This window comes from Sturnira hondurensis, unplaced genomic scaffold (genome assembly GCF_014824575.4).
Source record: "Sturnira hondurensis isolate 20B ecotype Veracruz unplaced genomic scaffold, ASM1482457v3 Scaffold0008196, whole genome shotgun sequence".
NCBI lineage: Eukaryota > Metazoa > Chordata > Mammalia > Chiroptera > Phyllostomidae > Sturnira > Sturnira hondurensis.
Window position 1 is genome coordinate 304,182 of NW_028080827.1, and position 25,409 is coordinate 329,590.

General features: G+C 38.9%; 1 protein-coding gene across 1 annotated transcript; it reads left to right on the forward strand.

Annotated features, from left to right (window-relative positions):
- The first annotated feature begins 21 nt into the window (after positions 1–21).
- On the forward strand, positions 22–25,391 carry PDIA3 (protein disulfide isomerase family A member 3). The gene is made up of 13 exons (XM_037054494.1): positions 22–329; positions 7,991–8,069; positions 9,284–9,401; positions 14,421–14,528; positions 17,510–17,639; positions 20,531–20,647; positions 20,893–21,018; positions 21,594–21,776; positions 22,581–22,689; positions 23,233–23,361; positions 24,014–24,093; positions 24,682–24,739; positions 24,967–25,391. Exons 1-13 carry the CDS (start codon positions 163–165, stop codon positions 25,078–25,080), a joined length of 1,518 nt encoding a protein of 505 aa, XP_036910389.1. The 5' UTR covers positions 22–162; the 3' UTR covers positions 25,081–25,391.
- The last annotated feature ends 18 nt before the right edge of the window (positions 25,392–25,409 follow it).

A 25,409-nucleotide genomic window follows, 5' to 3' on the forward strand; every position in this document is an offset into this window, starting at 1 on the left:
ACACTACGGCCCCAGCCGGGCTGGGGGCGTTGGGATCTCCGGCTTCAGGTCCGCCTAGGCTAGAAGCGAGAGCGCAGGCATAGGGTGCGTGGTCGCAGGCCCGACTCTCGCAGTCCCCACGGAGCCTCGACCCTGCTGGCCACCCCACCTCACCTCGTCGCCATGCCCCGCCGTCGCACAGCGCTGTTCCCCGGCGTGACGCTGCTTCTCGCCGTGGCCCGCCTAGTTGCTGCCTCGGACGTGCTGGAACTCACGGACGACAACTTCGAGAGTCGCATTTCCGACACGGGCTCTGCGGGCCTCATGCTCGTCGAGTTCTTCGCCCCTTGGTGAGGCCACAGAGCCGGGAGTGGGAGGGAGGGCCGACCTGGGCCGGGGGCGAAGGCGCGGGACCAGTTGGGCCTACGCAACGCAGGGCCCTCCACCGTTCCAGCGGGCCCGGCTGCAGCCGGCAAATTTCCCAGCCCCGGAGAACCGAGATACCTCGTCGAGGGCTGAAAAGTGAATGCTGGTCTCCTGTGGGCGAGACCCGAGAAGGAAACCCGGAGGCCCCTCTCACGCAGGGCTACATCCTTATGTCGGTGCTCTTGCAGCACTTCCTATTTGTAGAGGGTTTAACCATCCCCCTACCCGCCTTGGATGGTTATCTTTCTGAGTGAGTCAGTATTAATGTTCTCCATTCTAGAGACTAGGCATTCCAAGGCCTTGTACTGGAAGCGAACGTTTTTCATAGTACAGGGGTTCTGGGCCCCTAGGGTACTTCCTTTCTTTTTGACCCTGGCCCCACAGCCATTACTAGCCAAGGTCACTCAGTGGTTGCAGAATGGTCATAAGTGCTTTTAGGGACAAGCAATTATTTTGTCCATCGCAAAGTGCACACTTTCTCCATTAAGTTGATCCCTTCCCAGCACTAGCAGAATCCTGTCAAAAAGAAAGAGTAGGTGAACAAGAGTAATTTTCGTCAGTCTTCCTAAAATGTTAGCTTTAATTAGGAATCTTCGAAAAACGCGAAAAATGTTCCAATGAGAAAGTAACCATTGTTGGAGAAATACTCCAGGGTGATTTCACTGAACAAGAGTGTAAATTCCTTGGGATAGAAGTAACTCAAATAAAAAGCTGGGGATGGGATGGGAGCAAATAGGACTTCTGGCCCAGTAATAAATCTTCGAGTTTTATTTTTTTTAACCCCAAGTCTTTACCACAGCAGGTTGCAAACAATGATTATCTTAACGCATGAGATAGCTCAGGATATCCGTGCTAATTAACAGTACTTAATTTTTCCACCCCTGCCACAATTACTCTTGATTAAAAACTGTCTGTATTTAAAAGTATCTGTAAAACAAAGTGTAGAACTTTCACCTGCTCTAACTCTGGTCTTCCCTGCAGGGGCTTCATGGACTTATTGAGGGTTACACTAGAGGTCCTGTAGTGAAGACCACCTGAATGAGAAGCAGGTGCTGGAGGCAAGGAATTTTGTTTTTAGCTTGTGACAGATTTTGTATCCAGAGCATTCCTGTGGCTAACTGGCAGTACTGATTACATATCATAGGTGGTCTCTATACATCTTTAGGCTCATATTACTGCTTCGAAACAACTCTTCCTAATCATATAACCATGCTGTTAACTTGAAGGAGGCGTCACTGTAATTAGAATGGCTGTTTCAAAACTGGGTGGTGCGTCAGTGACTACAGGGGTCAGCATGAAGTGAGTTGCAGGAAAATTGTGGACAGTTAGGCTTAGTTTAAAGCAGATTTTTCTTTTTGACTGAAGGTGTTCTTTCCTACTTTAAATTTGTAGCATGTGCTTCCCTAAGAACTACACATCCCGTCATGCACTAAACTATTCCAAAAAGTGGGTGGATCTCTGCTTGTAATTGGTTTAGAAGGTAAGGTCATCCTCCACAATGCAGGCCGGAAGGATCAGTTTTCTGAATGAGTAATGTGGAATCAAGAAAGTCTCCTGTTGATAATATCCTTATTTCTTCACATTCATCTATTTTTATTTGTTAATACTTAAGCTGAAAATGTTTTTTGACTGCTGAATTCCTTTGTACAAATCAAGAGTATGAGCTCACAACTTAGGGACAGTTAAGAATCTTTAGTAAGTGAAATGAACCTATTTTGAGCAGGTTCTTTTTCAGCTTTGTCTTGGGGTACTTTTTTACTTTCACTTTAAAAGTGAAAGGGAAAGATTTTCTAGCAGTTGATTCTGTAGGCTACTACTTCCATTATGGAGTTCATCATCTTTGTAATTTATAAGACTGGGAGTATCTGAATTTCCCTGAGGAAATAAATAGCACTATTTAAGTGTTTGTGATAATTTCTCTAAGTTTTTTGATCAATGTTAAGTAATTTTTAAGTCCTCAACATCTTACGTTGTAGACTTATACCCTATCCTCTAGGGCAATAGTATCAAATAATGATATTTGATATGCATTGTTTCTAGAGTATAGAAAAAGACTGAGGATAGTATAAAGTGGAATATTTAATACTATTTATTTTTATACATGCTGATTCCCTTACTTGGAATTCCTGCCCCTGCACAACAGCCCCATCCCCCAGCTCCCAAATTGATCTTTTCAACAAAATTTAGCTCAAGAGTTACTTCTTCCTGCCTTGAACAACTAATTAGTTGCTCTCTCTTCTCTGTTGGGACTTAGTAATACTATCTTGTTCCTGCCAGATTGGTGTTCCTTTAGGGAAATGACTATATCAGTTTTTCTGTCAACATGGGTCAGCCGTAAAGTGATGATTGATGATTCTTGAATGAATAGATGTTAGGATTCATTATTAACAGCTAAGTACCATCCCTGAAGATAGATGTGATTTTTTTTGTGTTTTCGTATTATCTAGGAGTCAGTGAAAGAAGTAGTGGTTAATCCTTTTTAAAAAAAATACTGCTTTTTAGAGAGAAAGAGAAGGGGGGAAAGAAACTGATTTATTGTCCTACTTATTTGTGCACTCATTGGTTGATTCTTGTATGTGTCCTGACCAGGAATCCAGCTGGTATGCTTGGCATATTGAGATGGCACTAACCAACCGAGCTACTTGGCCAGGGCAGTGGTGGTTAAGTCTCGATGTTCACTTTCAAACTCTACCTTAGCGTCATTTGTCAGAATCTATCTAAATTGTCAGGTTTATTTTTCCCCTAAGATTTTTTCTTCTTTTAAATATTTAAAAAAAATTTTTTTTAAGGAAGAGGGGAAGGAAAGGAGAAAGACGGAGAGAAACATTGATGTGTGGAGAGATACATGATCGGTTGCCTCTCACAGGCCCCCATCTGGGGTCCTGGTCCTCAACCCAGGCATGTGCTCTGCCTGGGAATCAACCAACCAACTGAACCACACCTGTCAGGGCTGATTTTTTGGGGGGTGGGGGGGAGAGATCACTGTGAGAGAAAAGCATCAACTGGTTTCCATACACACTCTGATTGGGGCCTGGGGAACCCACAGCCTTTTGGGGCATGTGTCAATGCTCCAGCCAACTGCGGCATCAGGCTGCTAACCCCCAAATCTTTGCCACAGCCAACAATTATTATCTTAACCCATGGATAGCTCACTATATTCTAGTTAACAGTACTTAATATACTAGTACATACTTAATATACTTAATATAACAGTACTTATATACTAGTTAACAGTACTTAATTTTTTCACCCCTGCCTCAATTACCAGTGATTAAAAACTATCTGTAGTCAAAAGTATCAGTAAAACAAGTATATTTGTTTTGAAAGTAAATTTATAGTTTTAAGTATGTGAGACACAGTTTATTCTTGTATTATTTATTAATTATTATGTTTTCCATGTAAACAACTATAGACCTACTTTTGCCCCACCCTGTAGGTAGTAACTTTTACTTGCTTCTAATTCTGGTCTTCACTGCAGGGGCTCAACTGACTTGTTCAGGGTTACACCACAAATCCTGTAGTGAAGACCACCTGAACCAGAAGGATGTGCTGGAGGCAACGAATTTTGCTTTCAGCCTTCTTGGCAATTATAGCATAGTCAACAGAAATCTCTCTTATGTTTCTTTTTTATTCTCATTGTTACCATTTTGGGCCAAGTTTTCATTTCTGCCATATGAAATGTATTATCTCTAGGTGGCATTATTTTTATCTGTGCTTTTATCATTTGTCAGTCCTATATATTGCTTTTAACAACAAGCACTTCACAGTTCTCCGAATATATTATTCTCACTAGTAACTTTATCTTTGTTTTACCCTTCCTCGTATCTGAAATATCCTACCATGTTCTTTTTGAAGCCTTAAATGCTTATTAAAAAATTATATTATAATGCTATTACAGTTGTCCTAATTTTCCCTCCTTTGCCCCCCCTATAGCACCCCCAACTCCCTTAGGCAATCCCTACACTATTGTTCATGTCCATGGGTCATGGGTATAAGTTCTCTGACTACTCTGTTTCCTGCACTGTACTTTACATCCCCACGGCTATTCTGTAACTACCTATTTGCAATTCTTAATCCCTCTCCTCTTCACCCATTCCTCCGCACCCTCTCACATCTGTCAACCATCAAAACACTCTCTGTATCCATCATTCTGTCTTTGCTCTTCTTGTTCGCTTAGTTTGTTTTTTAGATTTGATTGTTGACAGATATGTATTTTTTGCCATTTTATTGTTTATATTTTTGATCTTCTTAAAGAAGACCCTTCAATATTTCATATAATACTAGTTTGGTGGTTACGAATCCTTTAGCTTTTTCTTCTCTAGGAAGCTCTTTATCTGTCCTTTGATCCTTTTTTTTTTTGATATTTTATTTCTTTATCTTTAGAGGGAAAGGGAAGGAGAGAGGGAGAGAAACATCAATGTATGGTTGCCTGTAGTGTGTCCCACACTAGGAACTGGCCTGCGACCCAGGCATGTGCCCTGACTGGGAATCGAACTGCGTTCATCTGGTTCACAGGCCTGTGCTCAATCCACTGAGCTACACCAGCCAGGGCTGTCCTTTGATTCTAAATGATCTTTTGCTGGATTCAACTAGCAGCTTTGGCTCTAGGTCCCTACTTTTCTTGACTTTGAATATTTCTTGCCAATCCCTTCTAGCCTACAAAGTTTGTTTTGAGAAATCGGCTGAGAGTCTTATGGAAACTCTCCTGTGGGTAACTAACTTTTCTTTTGCTGCTTTTAAGGTTCTCTCTTTAGCTTTAACCTTTGGCATTTTAATTATGTGTCTTGGAGTGGGCTTCTTTGCATCCATGTTGTTTGGGACTCTGTGCTTCCTGGACATGTGTGTCTATATTTCCTTCACCAAATTAGGGAAGTTTTCTTTCATTATTTTTTCAAATAGATTTTGAAAATCTATGTAAATTACAGGGGTAATTGTTCTTTATTTCAATTAGTGTATCCTTTGTTTCTGACTGGATCGTTTTTATGCTGTTGAGGTCCTCAGTAAGTTCCTTGAGCATTCTTATAACCAGTGTTTTTAACTCTGCATGTAATAGATTGCTTATCCCCATTGTGTTTAGTTCTTTTTCTGGAGTTATGATGTATTCTTTTATTTGGGCCATGTTTCTTTGTTTCCTCATTTTGGCAGCCTCCCTATGTTTGTTTCTACATATTAGGTAGAGCTGCTTCGACTCCATGTCTTGGTAGTGTGGCCTAATGTAGTAGGTGCCCTGTAGGGTCTAGTGGCACAGCCTCCCCTATCACCCAAGCTAGGTACTCGAAGTGCACCCTTCCTGTGGGCTGAGAATACTCCTCTTGTAGTTGAGCCTTGATTGCTGTTGGCAGGTCAGTGGGAGGGATTTACCAGGCTAGTCAGCTGCAAGGATCGGTTGTGACCACTTACCACCACCTTCCACCCTCCATGGAGGATCAACTGTTCAGTGGCAGGGTGATGATGCTCCAGTGTGGTCTGTAGCTGTCCACTGGGTACACTGGTCCTAGGGTTTCCCAAGTGGTACAGGTCAAGGTCAGCTTCCACCTGTGTTTTTTCCCAGGGCCACCCTGCCTGGGTTACAAAGCAATCTGAGGTGACTGCTACCTGTGCTAGGCTTGGAGATTTCCAGGCAAAGCCACGCTGTGATCAAGGCTGCTAGTTCCTGGCCTGTGGCTCACTGAGGCCAGCTGATGCTTCTTTGAGAGGATTTGGGAAGGAAGTTTTGAAGCATGATCCATGACCAGCCATTCATACAGAAAAGCAGCTTGGGTGGGCTTGTATGTTGGGTGGGCAGAGTCTCTGGGGATCTCCAGAGTGGGTCAAACTGTTAGCCCAGTTGATGGAGTGTCAGATGTGGCATCAGCTTCCCGGCTCTGTAGGGAGAGGATTTAGAAAAGGAACAATGGCCTCTGTGTTTGATTATGTTCCCAAAGCCTGGATTTCTCAGATAAGTAGGTTATTTTATTATATTAGATCAGTCGTAAGTTTTGTATTTTTGCTATAGCTCAAGTACACAGATTTCAATTTATTATGCATTATTAAAGGAATACAGAGGATATAATGAACAGTACCATAATTCAGACACATCTAAGATGCCACTGGTTGTGAGAGGAACCATTATTTAAGTCTCATAGAAAAAGAAATGCTACTATGGAAAAACTATTACATGATTGCAAGACACATCCCAATTTCAGATATGGTAAAATGTGCATCTGAAATATGGCAAAAGGAATAGTATTTATTCACCTCTCGGTCTAAAAAAAATAAAGCCAGTATAGTTGAAGGCCCCCTGTGCACCCCTTTCCCATCTTATGCACTCTCCCATTCTGAATTTGTTATTTGTTATTTGATTCTTTATACATTTAGTGATTATGTGTATAACCTTAACCAATATCTAATATAATATTACAGTCTTTTTTAATATTGCTTTTCCTTCATTATACTTTGTAACGATGATTTTTTAATAGGACTGACTTCTAAAGACCTTGAAGAATATAAGCTCTTATAGTTCTTTGTTTTAAACACATTTTAGGGGGAAATGTTTCCAAATTTCTTATTTATCACTTACATGTTGAGACTGTTGGCTATGAAATATATCAGCTCAAGGTTTTACCATGTTTCCTTTTGTTTTCTGATTCTTTTTATTTTTGCTGTCTGTTGGGAGATTACAAAACTACTCACCTTTTCAAAGTGATCCCTCTGCATCACACCCATTGGCTTTTGAAGAGATGGTACTCAGTGGCTGCTACCTGTACGCTAAGGAGAAGTGTGTTACCCCCCTTCCCCATTGCACATACAGGGTACCTATGGGACAGTTAGTACTTTCTCACAGAGGAGCAGGTGTTTCTGGTGGCCCTCTGGGAACATTCTAATTGACATAATGTTTTATCATCACTTCTTATAGCCAGGTGAACTATGTAGCTGTAAAAATCAGGACTACAGTCCTGATTTTTACCATAAGATGCTATGCTAAAACTCATTTGTTTGAGAGGGAAAAAACCTCCAATGAGCTGCTACAGTAGCTATTTATAACAAATGAGTGCCTTCTGGGCCACATTCTGTTACCCCTCAAACTGGGTTTCTGGTCAAAGAGAGTCATATTGAAGGAATGGAGAAAAAGCTCTTGACGGTGATTCTTACTGAGTTAATATCATACTTGGGACCTTACAAGTTTCAATCACTGTATTTTTAAGGAACATAGTGTTCTCTTAAGGGAAAAATATTGCTATCTTGAACTTCATTTTAACTTCAATAATTGGTCAGAAGAGCTTGAGCCCTTCTTTAATGTGGAATACACTTTTTGACTGTTGCTTTCAGGACTCAGTTGCACTTTTATTGAGAATATAGATGCTGCTCTGGACTGAGCCAGTCCTGTAGAGTCAGGCTCAGACTAAAGGTAATGCTTTTACCTTATGAGAGCTCTGGTTTACCCTAATTACTGATGGCTGTTGTTCAGGTGGTGCTTTTGCTTTTGGAAGCAGCTACTAGGTCAAAAGTAGTGTTATCGTTTGAGGTTTTTTTCCTAGAGAAATAAAGGTAACTAATTCCTAATATAAAACTGAAAATTTGGCTTTAAAAAAATATATCTGTGTAGGTGTGGACACTGCAAGAGGCTGGCACCTGAATATGAAGCTGCAGCCACGAGGTTAAAAGGAATAGTCCCTTTAGCAAAGGTGAGTATAAATGGATTCTTCATGAAAGGAAATGGGGTATTTTAAGTAATAGTTTATAAAATTGATATTTACTCCTACAATGCTGAGGAGAGAACACTAGTTTCTGGGCAAATACACAGCTGACTGTTGTATCAATTAGGGTTTCGAAAGATTCAAAGTAGAACTAAGGGAATAATTGGCAAAAGAAACAAGTAAAATAGTGTAAATAAGAATTAAAGGGAAAATATGGAAAGTAAAAGTACAGTAATTAAGGTTAGAGGAAAATTATTGGTGAGTAAATGAATTCCCTAACTATCATACAATAGTAGGAAATGTAGGAAAATGACATGAGGGCGTTGATAAGTGTGCAAGTAGCTGATCAACCGTAAGCTTAGTATGTGCTTCTACAATCAAAGTAACACTTCCAGTATTTTACAGCTATTCTGTATTAAATCCATAGTTGTTCCAATAGTAAAGCTCACATCTCTGCTAGTGTCAAATAGTTCGTACATATTTATTTGGACTCTTTGAAACTGCTTTTAATTGCAGTGTTCTATGGCAGCCTGCCATAGAAAAAAAAAGTTTGGTCTTGATTTAATTTCTGTCTCGTAGCTATAGCCTATAGACACATTACTTTTCTGAACCTCAGTTTATGCTAAAGCATTGGGAGTGTACCAAATGACTAAATAGGTAGAAATTATTTTCCCTCTTCCTCATTGGTCTCACAAGATGTCATGTTATAGTCCAGATTCATACAAGATCCGGGAGTATGCTCAAGTATTGGAACCTTTGCTAGTAACTATAGGTGATTTGCCAAATCAAATTATACCCCACTGCAGCTAAAGGGTATGTACACCTATACATATATCCCCCTGTTGATAATCCTTACCAAAATAAGCCAGTGTTACTAACTTAAGTGATTTATCCCTCACATGTTTTGAGGCAGGAAAAAGGTGGATACTGCTTTAGACAATAGAGACTCCAAGGGCAGAATTTAAACTATCATTTGTGTGCTTTGTATGAGGCTGAGGAACCCAATTTTAAGGATTTCCTTAGGTGGTTCTTATTCAACTAGCCCAGCACTAGTCTGCCTTTGAAATGTAATGTTCTGTGGCATGTATGTCAAGAATTGCTTGATACCTGTATGACTTGACCAAGCTTAGTGTTTTGGGAATATAGGAAGAACCTGTAGCAGGCATTTGGATAAAATGTGGTGTGTGCATTTTAATCTTTAGGTTGATTGTACTGCCAACACAAACACCTGTAATAAGTATGGAGTCAGTGGATATCCAACCCTGAAGATTTTTAGAGATGGTGAAGAAGCAGGTGCTTATGATGGGCCCAGGACTGCTGGTAAGGATCCTCAATTACATTCCCAAACCGAATTTGTTATGCACCCTATTCTTTGTAGTGGGAACATGACTTTTTCTATGCAACATACTTTCAGTCTTTAAAATTCCTCATCTAAGAGGTCAGTTTGGTAACTAACAAAAGACTTCTTAAATGAACAGATTATATAAATAATACAGAAATTTTAATTTGAGAGTTACAAGATCAAGCAGGCATTTTTTCATTTGACAAGTATTGAGTACTCTGTGCGAGTGATCAGTGTTTATTGGTAAACAAAATACACAGGGCTCTGAACACTTGTGAATGCTTACATTCTGGAAGGTGAAGAAAAGAAGGCAACAAACATGTTTAAGAATACAAATAGGTAACCACCACCTCATATCCGTTAGGATGACTACTATTGCAAAGCAAACAGACACAAAGAGAACATACGACATGCTAGTGGGGATATGGAGAAACTGGAACCCTTTTGAATTACTAGTGTGAATGTAAAATGGTGTAGCTGATATGGAAAATGGTGTGGTGGTTGTTGCTGAAAAATTAAAAATAGAATTACTGTATATCTACCAATTCTACTTGGGTACATGCCCCAAAGAGTTGAAAGTGGGGTCTCAAAGAGATGCTTATACACCCATGTTTATAGCTGCATTAGTCATGATAAACCTGAATGTCCATCAGTGAATGAATATTTTAAATGTATATTAATAATATTTATATGTAAATGTGTATATCATACAATAAACACATTTAAAAGGAAGTTAGGACATGACCTACAACATGGTTGAACCTAGAAGACATCATGCTAAGTGAGATGAGAAAGTCACAAAAAGGACAAATACTGTGTGAGTCCACCATCGTGAAGGCCCTACAGCAGTCAAGTTCATGGAGACAGAATGTAGGATGGTGGTTGCAAGGGACTGTGAGGAGGGCAGAGTGGGAGTTATTTAATGGATGGAGTTTCTGTTTTGCAAGATGAAAATAGTACTGGAGATTAGGTGTACAACACTTAATGCCACAGAATTGTGCAATTAAAAATGGTTAAGGCCCTGGTTGGTGTGGCTCAGTGGATTGAGTGCTGGCCTGCGAACCAAAGGGTTGCTAGTTCAATTCCCAGTCAGGTCACATGCCTGGGTCGTGGGCCAGGTCCCCAGTGAGGGTGCTTGAGAGGCAGCCACACATTGATGTTTCTCTCCCACTCTTCCTTTCTTCCTCTCTCTAAAAATAAATAAAATCTTTTAAAAAATGGTTAACGTAGTAAATTTTATATCGTCTATTTTACCATAGTTAAAAATTTTTTTTTAAGATTTTATATATTGATTTTTAGAGGGAGGGGAGGGAGAAAGGGAGAGAAAGAGCAATGTGTGGTTGACTCTCACATGGCCCCCACTGGGGATCTGGCCTGCAACCAAGGCATGTGCCCTGACCAAGAATCGAACCAGTGACTCTTTGGTTCACAGCCCACACTCAATCCACTGAAATACACCAGCCAGGGCTACAGTTAAAACATTTTTAAGGTAAAAATATGTGGATAAGATAAATTCAGTTAGTGATAAGAGCACTAAAGGAGAAAAAGAAGCCCTGGCCCAGTGGCTCAGTTGGTTGGAGTGTTGTCCTGTGCACCAAAAGGCTGAAGTTCCATCTCTGATTGGGGTGCATGCAAGAGGCAGCTGATCAGTGTTTCTCTCTCCCCCTTACTCTTTCTCTAAAATCAATAAAAATATCCTTGGGTGAGGATTTAAAAGAAGAAAGAATAATAAAACCAGATGATGCTGTCTTGGGAGTACCACATAGTTACGGTGATCAGGGAAAGGACGTTTGAGCTGAGATCTGAATGATAGATAGGAAGGAGCCAGCAATGAGAAGATGTGGATCAGAGCCCTCTAGGCAAAAGGAAAGCAAAAGAGACTTACGGTGTAACTGAGCTTAGAGTATTCAAGGTACAGAGAGACCATGTGGCTGGAATATAATTAGCAAGTCTGACTAACAGGTGAAATTTGTAATGTAAATAGGGACTGGATCCTATAAGGCCCATAACTGATGAGAAAAAATATTTCTATATGAATAAAGACAGTTTTATCTTGTCTGTCAAATATTCAGGCATATTTTTACCTTTTATGGTAGTAAGTTAATAGGAAAGGGGTTCATTTAGGTGACTGAGTTTTTTTTTTTTCCAGTATGATGGTTATTCATATACAAAGCTATACATAGCATGATCTATTCGTAATTCTGATATAATCTGAAGACTGTTTCACTTTAGGACTTTTGTCCTGGCTGTATCCACAACCTGAAATGAACTTCCCCTATGGTTGTGTGGCTTGCTTCTTTTTGTTATTTAGATCATGGCTTAAATTTTACCCCCTACCTCCCTAGGTTTTCCCAGGACATCAAACCTAAGGTCATTTTTTTAAAAAAATCACATCATCCTTTCTGCACAGCACGGGTTTTTAAAAATTATTTCTTTATTTGGAAATTTATTTTATTCTCTATTACGGGATCTGTTTGGAGATTAACTTTGTGTTACAAGCTCCAAGAAAGCGGAGACATTGTTTGGTTTATTTGCTCCTCCGTTCCCAGCTCCTAGCCTGGCATGTATAGCAGATACTCAGGAACTTTGTTAAATGCATGAATAAATATTTTGGCTCGACTGAGATCATTTAGACGACACTCAGAAATTTTTTTTTCTTTTCTGAATTTAAAGTTATTAATGAAGAACTCATGTTACCTGTCAGATTTTATTGTGATAGTTTTGTGTAGAGTTAGCAATTAGGGTTTAATTAATGTAGTTTTCCAAAGTTGGACAGGTCTTAAGTAAAAGATGAGTTCAACCGAATGCTACTAAGCAAATATTCTCACTTGAGCTGCAACTTAGTTTTTTTTCTTTCTTTTAATTAAGATTTTTAAAATTTATTTTTAGAGAGAGGGGAAGGGAGAAAGACAGGGTGAGAAATATCAGTGTGTGGTTGTTTCTCGTGCACCCCTTACTGGGGACCTGACCCACAACCCAGGCATATTCCCTGAACAGGAATAAACCGGTGATTTTTCAGTCTCCAGGATGGGGCCCAACCTACTGAGCTACACCATTCAGGGGAGATTCTTTTTTTAAAACTCAACAATGTCTGACATCTGACTGGGAGGTGAGATGTTTGGCTACCTAGGTAGGATGGATTTATTTTGTTTGTTTATTCCTTATAAGAACTGTGTTATTTGCCATCCTGCATAAAGTGGTTACTCAGTACTCCCACTATACCTTCCAGAGTTTAAATACTCTTGGAGAAAAGTAACACTTTTCATCATAACACTAAGTTAAAGTTTTTTATAATAATTTATATTGTGATGTAGTAATAACAGTCCCCACAAAGACTAGACAGTTCATATCTAATTTCAACTAATGTATTGATAAAACTCCTCCCCTTTGAGGAATTGAGGAAAACATTAAAGAGGGGAAAATTTCATGAATGGAGAGAGAAGAAAAAAAAACTACCTTACAAAAAATACAAAATAGGTTCAATTATGTTGAAAGAGTTAAACAGTATTCCATCTTAGTTAGCAAATCATTAAGAGTACTCAAAGAGAAAAGGGGTGGACTAGGTAGACTGTTACAGAGAATTGCACAGCCTCTGTCTGGCCTCTAAGTGCTTTGAATCTACAAATGGTTTCAATGTGCCCCAGGAGAAAGTAGAATAATGGTCTATCAGCCTAGGCTTAAGGGATTAAAAAGATTTTTTTCTGTGTGTAGTTTTGTGTGAGGTTATTTTTCTTCTAAACTATTTTACTTACCTAGCCCATTTCACCTCAGTAGGAAAGTGTGATTTGGGTGGATCCTATACACAGAATTATTTGACCTCTCTGTAGTTAAACTAATCAAGCTGGCTTGTCCTTTCATTTTCTGCTTTTAAAATTTAGTAAGGCTACAAGTAACTCTTTGTCCTACTTGAGAATTAGAGATTTGTTATTTACACAATGGATGTTTCTTGAACTTATGCACTAGGTATTATTCTTAGACCTGGGTATGTATCAGCAAAACAAAAATCCCTACCCATTTGGAATTTACTTTGTAATGAGAGGGGGGAGATAAAAAAATAATAAGGATAGAATATATCAATTAGATGAATGAAAAATGTTACAGAGAAAGATAAACAGGGAAAGAGATAAAGGAGCTTTGGAAATTGAATAGGTTTTAGTTTACAATAGGATGGTCAGGGAAGGCTTCATTAAGGTGACATTTGAGTAAAGATGTAAAAGGTGTGGAAGGGAGCCACATGGATGTCTGGGGAAAGAGTGTGCTAGGCAGAGAGAATAACATGCACACAGTCATTATTTAACTTATACTCTTATAAACACTTTATGACATGGCTGGTAGCATTATAAATAAGTACAGTTTCTTTGGGGGGGCAGTTTAACAGTTATAAATGTATGTGCTCTTTGACCCAGTGAATCCACTTCTAGGGATTTCTTCTACAGGTAGATATATTCAGTCATGTGCAAAATAACATTAGTACAAAGATTTTTTTTAGAATAATTTTTTTTAAATTTTTTTATTTAATTATTTTTCAAGTACAGTTTTCTGTTTATTATTCCCATCCCATCCCACCCTAGAATAATTTATAGCAGCAAGAAAGTTGAAACAAATGTCCATCCATTGTTGCTGGTTAAATAAATTTTGGTACATCCATACAATGAAACACTGCATCTATAAAAAAAGATTGAGGTAGCTCTGTACCTTGACATAAATTATCTCTATGGTAAATGACAAAACAAAATACAGAAGGCATGTGTGCATGCTGCCATTTGAGAAGAAAAGGATAAATATGCAATTACTTGTTTATGCCTAATATATCAGGAAGGGTATATAGAAAACTGAAACTTATCCTATGGGGAAGAAACCTGGTAACTAGGGCCAAAGGTGGGAAGAAAACTTCATTGTATACCCTTGTGAACCTTGTGAATTTTGAATCATGTAAATGGTTGGTTACCTTCTCAACAGTTACAAATTTGTTCCATAATCTTTAATTTTGTCTGAAGATGGAATTGTCAGTCACCTGAAGAAGCAAGCAGGACCAGCTTCAGTTCCTCTTAAGACAGAGGAAGAATTTGAGAAGTTCATGGGTGAAAAAGATGCTTCTGTGGTGGGTAAGTAGCAAATAGTTGATTATGCCACAAAATCAACTTGGTTTTAAAAAATCCTGTATGAGTAAACAAAGTTAAAACAGCTTTGGTAACATTTGGGGCAGTTAAAATTACAACTCACAGAATTAGCTCAACATTACTATAAAATGGGGAAAAATTAGTGTTTATTTGAGTATCTTTGTTCCTACAGATAATATAAACATTTAATTTCAACCAAAAGGCTAGAGTAGGGATATCTTCAGCTTTTTGTATCACATCCTAAACTCTGAACTTTTAACTCAAGTAATAGGGTAGTTAAGATTGAAGATGGGGTTTTAAGATGGAGGATACAAATAAATAAGAAACCCGTGTCTGGTTATTTTCATAGTCATAGGTCAATTTAAAATTTAAGATCAAATTGCTAGGATTTGTGTATATTTTTAAATAACTTGAGCCAATTAAACATTTTCTGCATGTTGGGTGTTCTTTGTTTTGTTTTAAATGTATAATACATTTGACTGGAGAAATAAAACTGACTATAGCCATAGAAATAAAACTGACTTCTAGCCATAGAAGATGGTTTATAATTTAAATTTGACTGGAAGCCACTTATCACTTGGATTTTACTGATTTCAGTATACATTTTACCAGGAATTAACCACAAGCAGACAATTTTTTTAAGTATATTTTATTGACTATGCTATTACAGTTTTCCCTGTCTTCTTTCCCCTTTGTTCCCCTCTGCCCAGTACCACCCTTCCCTATAGCAGACCCCCTTTTAGTTCATGTCCATGGGTCTTGCATAGAAGTTCTTTGGCTTCTCCATTCTTAACTCCCCCCCCCCTATGTATTTTGTACCTACCAATTTATGTTGCTGCTTCTTTTTTTCTTTAAGATTATTTATTTATTTTTAGAGAGGAGAAGGGAAGGAGAAAGAGGGAAAGAAACATCAATGTGTGGTCACCTCTAACACGCCACCTACTGGGGACCTGGTCCACAACTGAGGCTTGTGCCCCACACTGGGAATCGAACCTGTGACCCTTTGGTTTACAGGCTGGTACTCAGTCCACTGAGCCACATCAGCTAGGGCCCAATTATGCTTCTTAATCCCTGTACATTTTTCCCCCATTGCCTCCTTCCTGGACTTGTATGTCTATTTCTTTTGCCAAATTAGGAAAGTTTTCTTCATTATTTTTTAAAATAAGTTTTCAATTTCTTGCTCCTCCTCTTCTCCTTCTGGCATCCCTGTGATTCAGATGTTTGCACGTTTGGAGATATCTTATTTTCTCCTAGGTTTTTTTTTGTTGTTGTTTGTTTGTTTGTTTTTTTAAAATTCTTGTGTTTTCATTCTGTACTGGTTGGCTTTTTATTTCTTCCATATGTTCCAAATGGTTGATTTGAATCCTGACTTCCTTCCCTTCACTGCTGGTTCCCTGTGGATTTGTCTGTATTTCACTTGGGGTAGCCTTCACTTCTTCTCTATGCTTTTGCTGTACTCACTAAGTTCTCTGAGTATCCTTATCACCAGTGTTTGAACTCTGCATGTGATAGGTAGGCTGTCTCCATTTTGCTTAGTTCTTTTTCTGAAGGTTTGATCTTTCCTTTCATTTGGGCTATATTTCTTTTTGTCCTCAATTTGACAGCCTCTCTGTGTTTGTTTCTGTGTATTAGGTGAAGTTGCTTTGACTTCCCATGTTGGTGCACCTGTTACATTGTAATGGGTGGAGCCTTAGGCATTCACCAGGGTGGGGCAACCCGCTTCATCCCTTTGTGGTGCTGTATGTTGGGGAGGGGTTAGAGAGGGAACACTACTATTTGTTGCGCATTCACCTGTTTCCTGTCACTTCACCCACTTCCTGTGTGCAACTGGCACCCCTCTTGCTGTTGCCCTGGTGGTGGTTCCCAGAGTTGGGTGGGTTTGTGTACTTCTAGGCCCCTGGGGACACTTTAAACAGATTCTCCTGAGAGACCAGCAGTTTCTTTCACCACCTCAATCCCCAGTGGTTTTTATAGCCAGAAATTATGAAGCTTTATTTTCCCAGTGCTGCAACTTTGGACTGCATGGTCCAGCCTGGGGCTGGGATCACTTGCTTCCCAGGTGTCGCTCCTGATTTTTATCCACCACACATGAATGTGGGACTGCCCATCTGTTGACCTCCAACTGGCCACCCCCCACACCATGTCCTCTCTGGCCACCTCCTTGGCTGTACCCCCGCTACCTGTCTGGATAAATATTCTTTAAATCCTTAGTTTTCAGACCTCCATATAGTTTGATTTTCTAGCAATTCTGGTTGTTTTTTTGTTTTGAGGTTACTTGTGATCCTTATGGTTGTGTGAGGAGGCTAAGCATGTCTACCTACCTTTCCATCTTGGCTGGAAGCAGTCTGCAAGCAGACATTTATTACATACTTGCTTCATTGACTTTTCCAAACTTGAAGGTCTAAAGACAAGGCAAAAGATAGGTTTAAGTAATTTACATTCATTTTGACATATTGCCTTATTTAATCTTAAAACTCTAAGAAGTAAAGCAGTTTGGACATATTTATTCTGTTATGAAAAACTAGAGTTAAGACTTGAACCCCAGGCCCTAGCCAGGTAGCTCAGTTGATTAGATCAATCATCCTGATACACCAAGGTTTTAGGTTCAATCCCTGGTCAGGGCTCATACAAGAAACACCAATGATTGCATAAAGAAATGGAATAACAAATCAGTGTTTCTCTGTCTTCCATAATCAAAAATAAAAGAATTTTTTAAATGACTTGAATCCTGACAAATCTTCTCCCTTGGCTCCTTGAGAAATACTTTGCTGAAGGGTAGAGGAAGAATTCTCATCCTAAATAGTTTCTCAGATTTCCTAGATAGTCACAGCAGACCCAGTCTTCCTGCCTACTTTGTTTTGCTTGTTCATTATACAATAAAGACTTTAAAAAACAATAATTTAAAAGTTTTGAATTATGTCTCAGCACTTACTGTTTCTTCTATATGTTTTATATTTTCCTTATAGGTTTTTTCAAGGATTTATTCAGTGAAGCTCACTCTGAGTTTCTAAAAGCAGCCAGCAACTTGAGGGATAACTACCGATTTGCACACACCAATGTTGAGTCTTTGGTGAACAAGTATGATGATAATGGAGAGTAAGTAACTGAGATGAATGCCCTTGTAAATTTCTGGACCAACGCTGTTATGTGAACTGGTGATTTTTAAAGGCAGATTTTTTTTTCAAAAGGTTTATTGAGCATTTGCTAAGGCATTAAGCTAAATGCCGGGCACTGTTGCGGCCTTTGAGGGGCATCTAGTAGGGAGAGATGGTAGATATGTGGAAAAACGTAAGTGAGCATTATAGGTGCTGTGATAGACATATATGCTGGGGGTGGTGGAAGTACAAAGGATTTTTTGCTTTTGGGATGCCGAGTAGTATCAGAAAAATTGCATAGAGGTGACTCTTGAAGTGTGCCTTGAAAGATGAAGTTTTTCAGGCAGCTTAGGCAGTTGGGGTAAAGGTTATTCCAGATGGAGCGGCAAGTGTTCAGGCCACGAGCTATGAAACAACCTTGGCATGTTGGGACCTGTGGTGCTGTTAGTAATTGAGGTCATAGTGAGATAGGCAAGGTTGGAGAGGTAAGTAGAGACCAAAGTATAGAATATGTTAAGTGCCATTCAGAAGAGTTCACATTATTAGTTTTAGACATTTGAGAGTCATTGAAAGACTTTGAATTGGGAAGTAATGTGATTAATTTTGTGTTTTAGAAGAAAAGTCACTGACACCCATAAGGTGGTGGTTTGAAAAGGGAGGTGGCAAGGCAGATAAGAGAGTCTAACCCAAGGATGATCTGAGCGTCAAAATTAAGAGTGTTAGGGGCAATTGAGAAAGGAATGAGTATTAAAAAATGTAAATAATAGGATCCAATCCCCAGTCTGTGTGAAAAAGGGAAAAGCTAGAGTGAGTCCACGTTTCCAAAGACTTGAATGCTGGGCCTGTGACAGTCATCTCAAGCTGGAAAGAAGATGAAACAAATTTGGATGAAACGATGATGAGTTCTGTTTTGTCACAGCATTTGAGAAGTTTGTGTGGCATGCAGGTGGTAAAGACCCAGTGGACAGACAGTTGGATAGATGAGACTCTGGAAGTTCTGAACTAGAGATAGAGATTTGTAGGCCAGCCACCTAAATGAATGATTATGGAAACCACTGGACTAGATGAGATCACTCAGGCTGAGCACATAAAGTATGCCAAGGGCTAGTGTTATTTATTCATCCTTAACAAACTACGTAGTGTTTTTACTATGTATCATTTACTGTTAACTCATTTGATCTTCTTGAAAACCCAGTGAGGCAGACTGTTCTTTTCTCCCTTTTACAGAAGAGAAAGCCCTCAGAGAGGCTAAGTAATTTTTCTAGCTTCACATAGTAAGTGGCAGAGCTAAGATTTGAACATAGAAAGTCTGGCTGCAGAGTTGGTAGCCTTGATCATAAGGCTCTACCTTTTAGATGAAGTGACTCCAGGTCTGTAATGGATTTAGAGCCACTTGTGGCTCATTTAAGGACATCACATGTCAGCCTTTTAGCCTTAGATTTGTTCACTGCGGCTGCCTCCCATGCTTGCCATTTAAAGTGGTCTACCAGCACCTGATTAGAAGTTTTACGGAGAAGCCTTCACATAAGGCTTATGTGAAGGGTGTCTTAAGGTCTTCATGTGTAGTACACACTGAGGCCATATCATCATTAAAGATAACTGCCTGGTTTCTTTTTTTCTTTCTTTTCTTTCTTTTTTTTTTTTTTTGAGAAAAACTGCTCTGGAAATGGTAACTGTACTTTAAAAAAAAAAAAGTACTGTTCACATTCTGCTTGCTCAGCATGTTTGTATTAGGTTCCCTTTTGCTATATAGTTTCCCTGTGTTCTATGAGTGAAAATGCCTGTATTTTAATGGACATAAAGATAATGATTAATACTGATAAGAGTAGGAGAGGGGTGTTAGGACTTAAGTGATAAAATTGTGTGTGAGTGTGTGTACAGTAGTAGGGGGAGGGGGACTGAATGAAGGAGAAGGGAGAAGTAAGACAGTGGTAGTTAGAATAGTGGCATTTTCTATGAAAGTTGGTATTAGATGCAAACCTGTGACCCAGAACCAAATTGGGGCTCAGTTTTAGTTGAACAAAAGGGCTAGAAATTAAAGGAGGAATTTGCTTTAAGTATTCCAGTAGTATGAGGAAAGCTTGGCTTAGGTGGAGTGGCATAGTAATGCCAGCAAGAAAAAAATTGGTAATTTTGATTTATTGGTATAGAGAAATTTAGAACAAAGGAATTTTTTATGAACTCAAGATAAACATTATAATTGTACACCTACCTATAGAATATTACATCTGTAAAAAAATCTTAAAGATATTTTCTCTAATTGAGCCACAGGCCTGCGAACCAGAGTATCGGGGTTCGATTCCCAGTCAGGGCACATGCCTGGGTTGCAGGCCAGTTCCCAGCAGGGGACACATGAGAGGCAACCATACATTGATATTTCTCTCCCTCTCTCTTTCCCTTCCCCTCTAAAGATAGATAAATAAATAAATCTTTAAAAAAAGATATTTTCTCTAAAGTAATTTTCTTTTTGTGTGGCAGTAAATGGCAGGGTAAGGTATTGTACCTTAAAATAAGAGCAAGCTCTTAATTATTTTATTATACATATTGGGGCTTTGGGGGAAGTTGGTTCTCTTTGTTATTGTTTTGAAAGGGTTTAAAAGTTAATCATATACTTTAACCCCCTTTTGTACTCATGAGAGAGCTGATTCCAGAAGAATTAAATTAATACCTGGTGCCAGGAGATTAATGGGGTTAGCACCCTTGTGTTGATAAGAAGGTCATGTTGCCAGGTCTGTAGTCCCAGAAAAAGAGTTCGTATGTGCTTGAATTAAATGGTGGTAGTGAAAGTGGCACCAAGAGTAGATAGTCTGAGCTTTAAAAAAAATATGGGAGATGTAAAATCTGCTGCAGTCTACCTACTAAGGCTTCTCTTTTTTTTAAATTTCTTTAAAGGGGTATCACCTTGTTTCGTCCTTCACATCTGATGAACAAGTTTGAGGATAGAACTGTGGCATATACAGAAGAGAAAATGACCAGTGGCAAGATTAAAAAATTTATCCAGGAAAACATGTGAGTACCTTTTTATACCTTGTTTGGGATTTCTTGGCTTCATTATATTTTGTTTATAATAGTTGAAGTTTATATTAATGCAAGTGTGGGCCCTAGAGCTGCATTCTCCTATAAGGTATATAGCTCAGCACTTGACCTAGATGTTGAAAATTTCGTTCCTTTGTAAGTGCTATCACTTACTTTATGATAATTCCATAATATAGCTATAAACCTACCAATTTTTATAATGTATTATTTCATTTCAGTTTTGGTATCTGCCCTCACATGACAGAAGATAATAAGGACTTGATACAGGGCAAGGACTTACTTGTGGCTTACTATGATGTGGACTATGAAAAGAATGCTAAAGGTTCCAACTACTGGAGAAACAGGTAATAGTCATTTTTCCTCTTTGTAAACAAGTTTACCAGTGTGTAAACAGTTTTTCTAGATACCCTGTTACCATGATTTCTAAAATCTATTCAGCATATCTTCCACAGGTATTCCTTTGCCTTGTGATACAGCTAATTACTACAGAGTAAAAGGTGCAAATGTAATCTAAACCATACTGTAAAACATTGTGCCTACTTGCCCATTGAGACTTTCGAGGCATTTTAGCCTTATAAACTTTCTTTTCAGATTAGTCATTATGTCTGCAATATTTTAGTTTATATATGTATATCAGATTATATCTATAGATATATCTGTAGATTCAGTGGGAATGGTCTATTTGATTGGGCACCACCAGCGTGGCACTGAAGTTCAGTGGGACATTGGAATATACCATCATCTTGTGTCAGTGCTCAAGAACACAAGTTCAGACTGATTCTGGAGGCCTGCATAGACTGTAAAACTTGTCTTTGCTTTCTAGACTAATTAGTTAACCCTAACTAGTTCTTGATGTTGGTTTCAGAAGTGCTTTACCACCCTGATATATCTTGGCATAAATTTTTCTTGTTTCCCACAGGGTGATGATGGTAGCAAAGAAATTCCTGGATGCTGGACACAAACTCAACTTTGCTGTAGCTAGCCGCAAAACCTTTAGCCATGAACTTTCTGATTTTGGTTTGGAAAGCACTGCTGGAGAGGTTCCTGTTGTTGCTATCAGAACTGCAAAAGGAGAGAAGTTTGTCATGCAGGAGGAGTTCTCGTGAGTTACAAGTTAGCGTGGGTTTGGGATTTGATTCTGCAAGGAAACTATTAAAAGCTTTTTATACTACTGAGAATTTATAAAGAATGTTCGAATGTGAAGACATCCTCTAGTTGGGACCTATGACTCACTTTTCTCAGTTAATTATTGGTACTTACTTTAAGGATCATCATCAATAATAAATTCTGAAAAATACAAAAAGGATGGAAGCTTGAAGCTCTTACATGATTATTTCCACCCTACCTTTAGAAATAGTGCCATAGAGGACACTGAACAGGTCTTTGAGATTGAAATTTTAGACCAACCTAATCCCTTCCCAACCCTACAGAATGTTTTTTCTTCTTGGAATACCACATTGGCCTAAAGTAAACTCAGGCAAATGGAAAGGTCTTATCCCCAGGTAATTTCGACCTTCACCTTTGATTTGTGAGATGAAGACAAGCAAAACATCTTCCTTGTGAGTAAAATGAGAGTCCATAAATGGGCACTGTTCCTCTAGAGCAACAAAATAAGACTGGTTCTTAGGCAGAATTGAATTTTTAGAAGACCAGTGTTTTCTTCCTTCTCTGCCCTTTTTAATCCTCAAAAAACACACTAGAAATACAAAGGAGTAGTTGGTTTTTTGTTCAGTCAGCAATCCTGCATATTGAGAGATAAGAGTATCCTTCCCCCATTTTTAAACTTCCGATTTCTTTCTAGTCTTGAAATTAAAGGTAAAATATGTAGAAAGTATTCTAAGAAATTGCTTTTAATCCTCTCAACTGTGGGGAGTAAATTAACAAACTGATCCTTTCCAACTGACAGGCGTGATGGCAAGGCTCTTGAGAGATTCCTGCAGGATTACTTTGATGGCAACCTGAAGCGATACCTAAAGTCTGAGCCAATCCCAGAGAGCAATGATGGGCCTGTGAAGGTGAGGTGGTCACAGCCTCTCCAAACCTCTGCACTACTGCTTCTCATTTCTTCTAGAAATGCTAGGTCTAAGTGAAGACCTTGCTGGCTATCATGTTTTTATTTGCTCTCTGCTCCCAACCCCAGACATAAAATAAGCACTGATAGAACTCATAATGGTCATTGAGGGCGAGAGTATAAAACTTTCATAGCGTTCTCTGAAGGTATTTATATCAGAGCAAGGTTATTCTTTGGGACAAAACAAGCTAACCAGTAAGAATAATTTTAAGATTGTTGCTATAAAATTATTTTAAGGAAGGATTGGGTAGCACTTGTTTCCTGCAACTTCCTGGATATACTTTATCAGGAGACAGACACAGGACTGAGTTGGTTTCTAGGAAATGGTAACGTTTTTAATTGTCTGTAAATGTGATTTGGGTTTCAGTGACATATTTTCAGTGGCAACACATCAAATTTGAGAGGGATTGGGTACAGAAACAAATACAACTTATGAATTTATTCTTTAGCTTACCTTACCAACTAGAGAATCTTTTGTGTTTTCCAGGTAGTAGTAGCAGAGAATTTTGATGAAATAGTGAATGATGTAAACAAAGATGTGCTGATTGAATTTTATGCTCCTTGGTGTGGCCACTGTAAGAATCTGGAACCTAAGTATAAAGAACTGGGAGAGAAGGTAAGTCTGAACTGTATTCTGAAGATAAAATTTTAGTTGGGATGTTTATACATGTATTTAGCATTGGCTAATTAGTTAAACCTAATTAGTTCAGTACCTAAGTACTGGTAGATTTTTTCCAACCATCTACTCCTATTTATTCACTTGCTCCTGACTTCTCCCTGGTGTCTAGCCTGAACAGTGCCTCCAATGCCTGCTTTAACTCCACACAGACTCAATCTAGGGTATAGTTAACAGTATCCAGACTTCTGAATTTTGGTTATGGCTTATATGAAACCATTATGCAGCTGAGTGTGTTTATACCTCCCAAGGTCTGTTGTCTGTGCAGAAATGCCCTGTGTGGGTGTGGCATCAGGTTGGGATTGCATCCAAGTTGTTATCTTAAAATACTTGTCCTAGCCTTTATAATGTCTTATTTAGCCTAGATAGTTTTGAAGGTGGCTGTATATAGAGCCTTAATATGAGACCAAGAGAGAAAAGGGAAACTTGTGAAAAACAAGATTCCATGTGCAAGTGTTAACTACTCATCCTGTCTGAGCAGCAAAACTTACCCAGGTGTTTAAAAATATGATTGTTTTAAGTCCTGAATTGACTAAGTTTCCCTCAGTCACTGCAAACTTGAATTTTAAAGATCTAACCTTTTTATTAACAGCTTAGAAAAGACCCAAACATTGTCATAGCCAAGATGGATGCCACAGCCAATGATGTGCCTTCTCCATATGAAGTCAGAGGGTAAGTAGATTAAAAACTAATAAAAATATATATAGGCAGTTGACAAAACCATAAGTTGGTAAACCATTTTTTGTATTGGGTATATTTTTTTTAATATTTTATTTATTTATTTTTAGAGAGAGGGGACAGGAAGGAGAGAGGGAAAGAAACATCAGTGTGTGGTTGCCCCTCACGAGGTCCCCAGTAGGGGACCTGGCCTACAACCCAGGCATGTGCCCTGACTGGGAATCGAACCAGTGACCCTTTGCTTCACAGGCCCGTGCTCAATCCACTGAGCTACACCAGACGGGGCTGTATTGGGTATAATTTGAGGAGCTCTCAGATTTGGGTCCAGTTGAACCCAGCACCACTGATGCCTTCCTGGCATAGACTTCTGCAGCATGGACCTACACGACTGCCACAGATTTTGTGAGCTCTCATATTCCTGAGTTTTTGTAGGATGTGACCCTAGCCACTAATGGAGATGTATCTAGTCAGATTAGAAATCATGGAGAAAAGTTATTTCCAGAAACAGTTATTGAGGAAGTATATGTTATAGTGACTCTGGAACTAGAAATTAGTCAACTGTTTTTGTTTTTCTTTCCCCAGTTTTCCTACCATCTACTTCTCTCCAGCCAATAAAAAGCTAGATCCAAAGAAATATGAAGTAAGTGCATTGTCTCATCTCTCCACAAATAAACACAAATTCACACTTGTTTGTACATACCTAGCTCTTTAATTAAGTTTATTTAACTGGAAACCCGGCTCTCATTGTCTTCCTATTGGGAGGGGGGTTGTTATTGTACTTGTACAAACTCAGGAGTCTTCCTATTGGGAGGGGGGACCCATGTTCTTTAAAAAATTACATTTTCATAGTAATCTTTCTGTTTTCAGGGTGGCCGTGAATTAAGTGATTTTATTAGCTATCTACAGCGAGAGGCTACAAATCCCCCTATAATTCAAGAAGAAAAACCCAAGAAGAAGAAGAAGGCACAGGAGGATCTCTAAAGCAGCAGCCATACATACCACTTTGTAAAAGACTCTTCCACCAGAGCTGGGAAAACCATTGGGGAGGACTGGGACCCATGTGGGATTATTACCTCTCAGGGCTGAGAGGGTAGATGGATATAATTGGAATCCTGTTAAATTTTCTCTAAACTGTTTCTTAGCTGCACTGTTTATGGAAATACCAGGACCAGTTTATGTTTGTGGTTTGTGGGGGAAATGTGTTGTGGGGTTGGGGGGAATTGTGTTGGGGGGTTATTTTCTAATTTTTTTTGTACATTTGGAACAGTGACAATAAATGAGCCCCCTTTAAACTTTTTTTTCCATGAGCT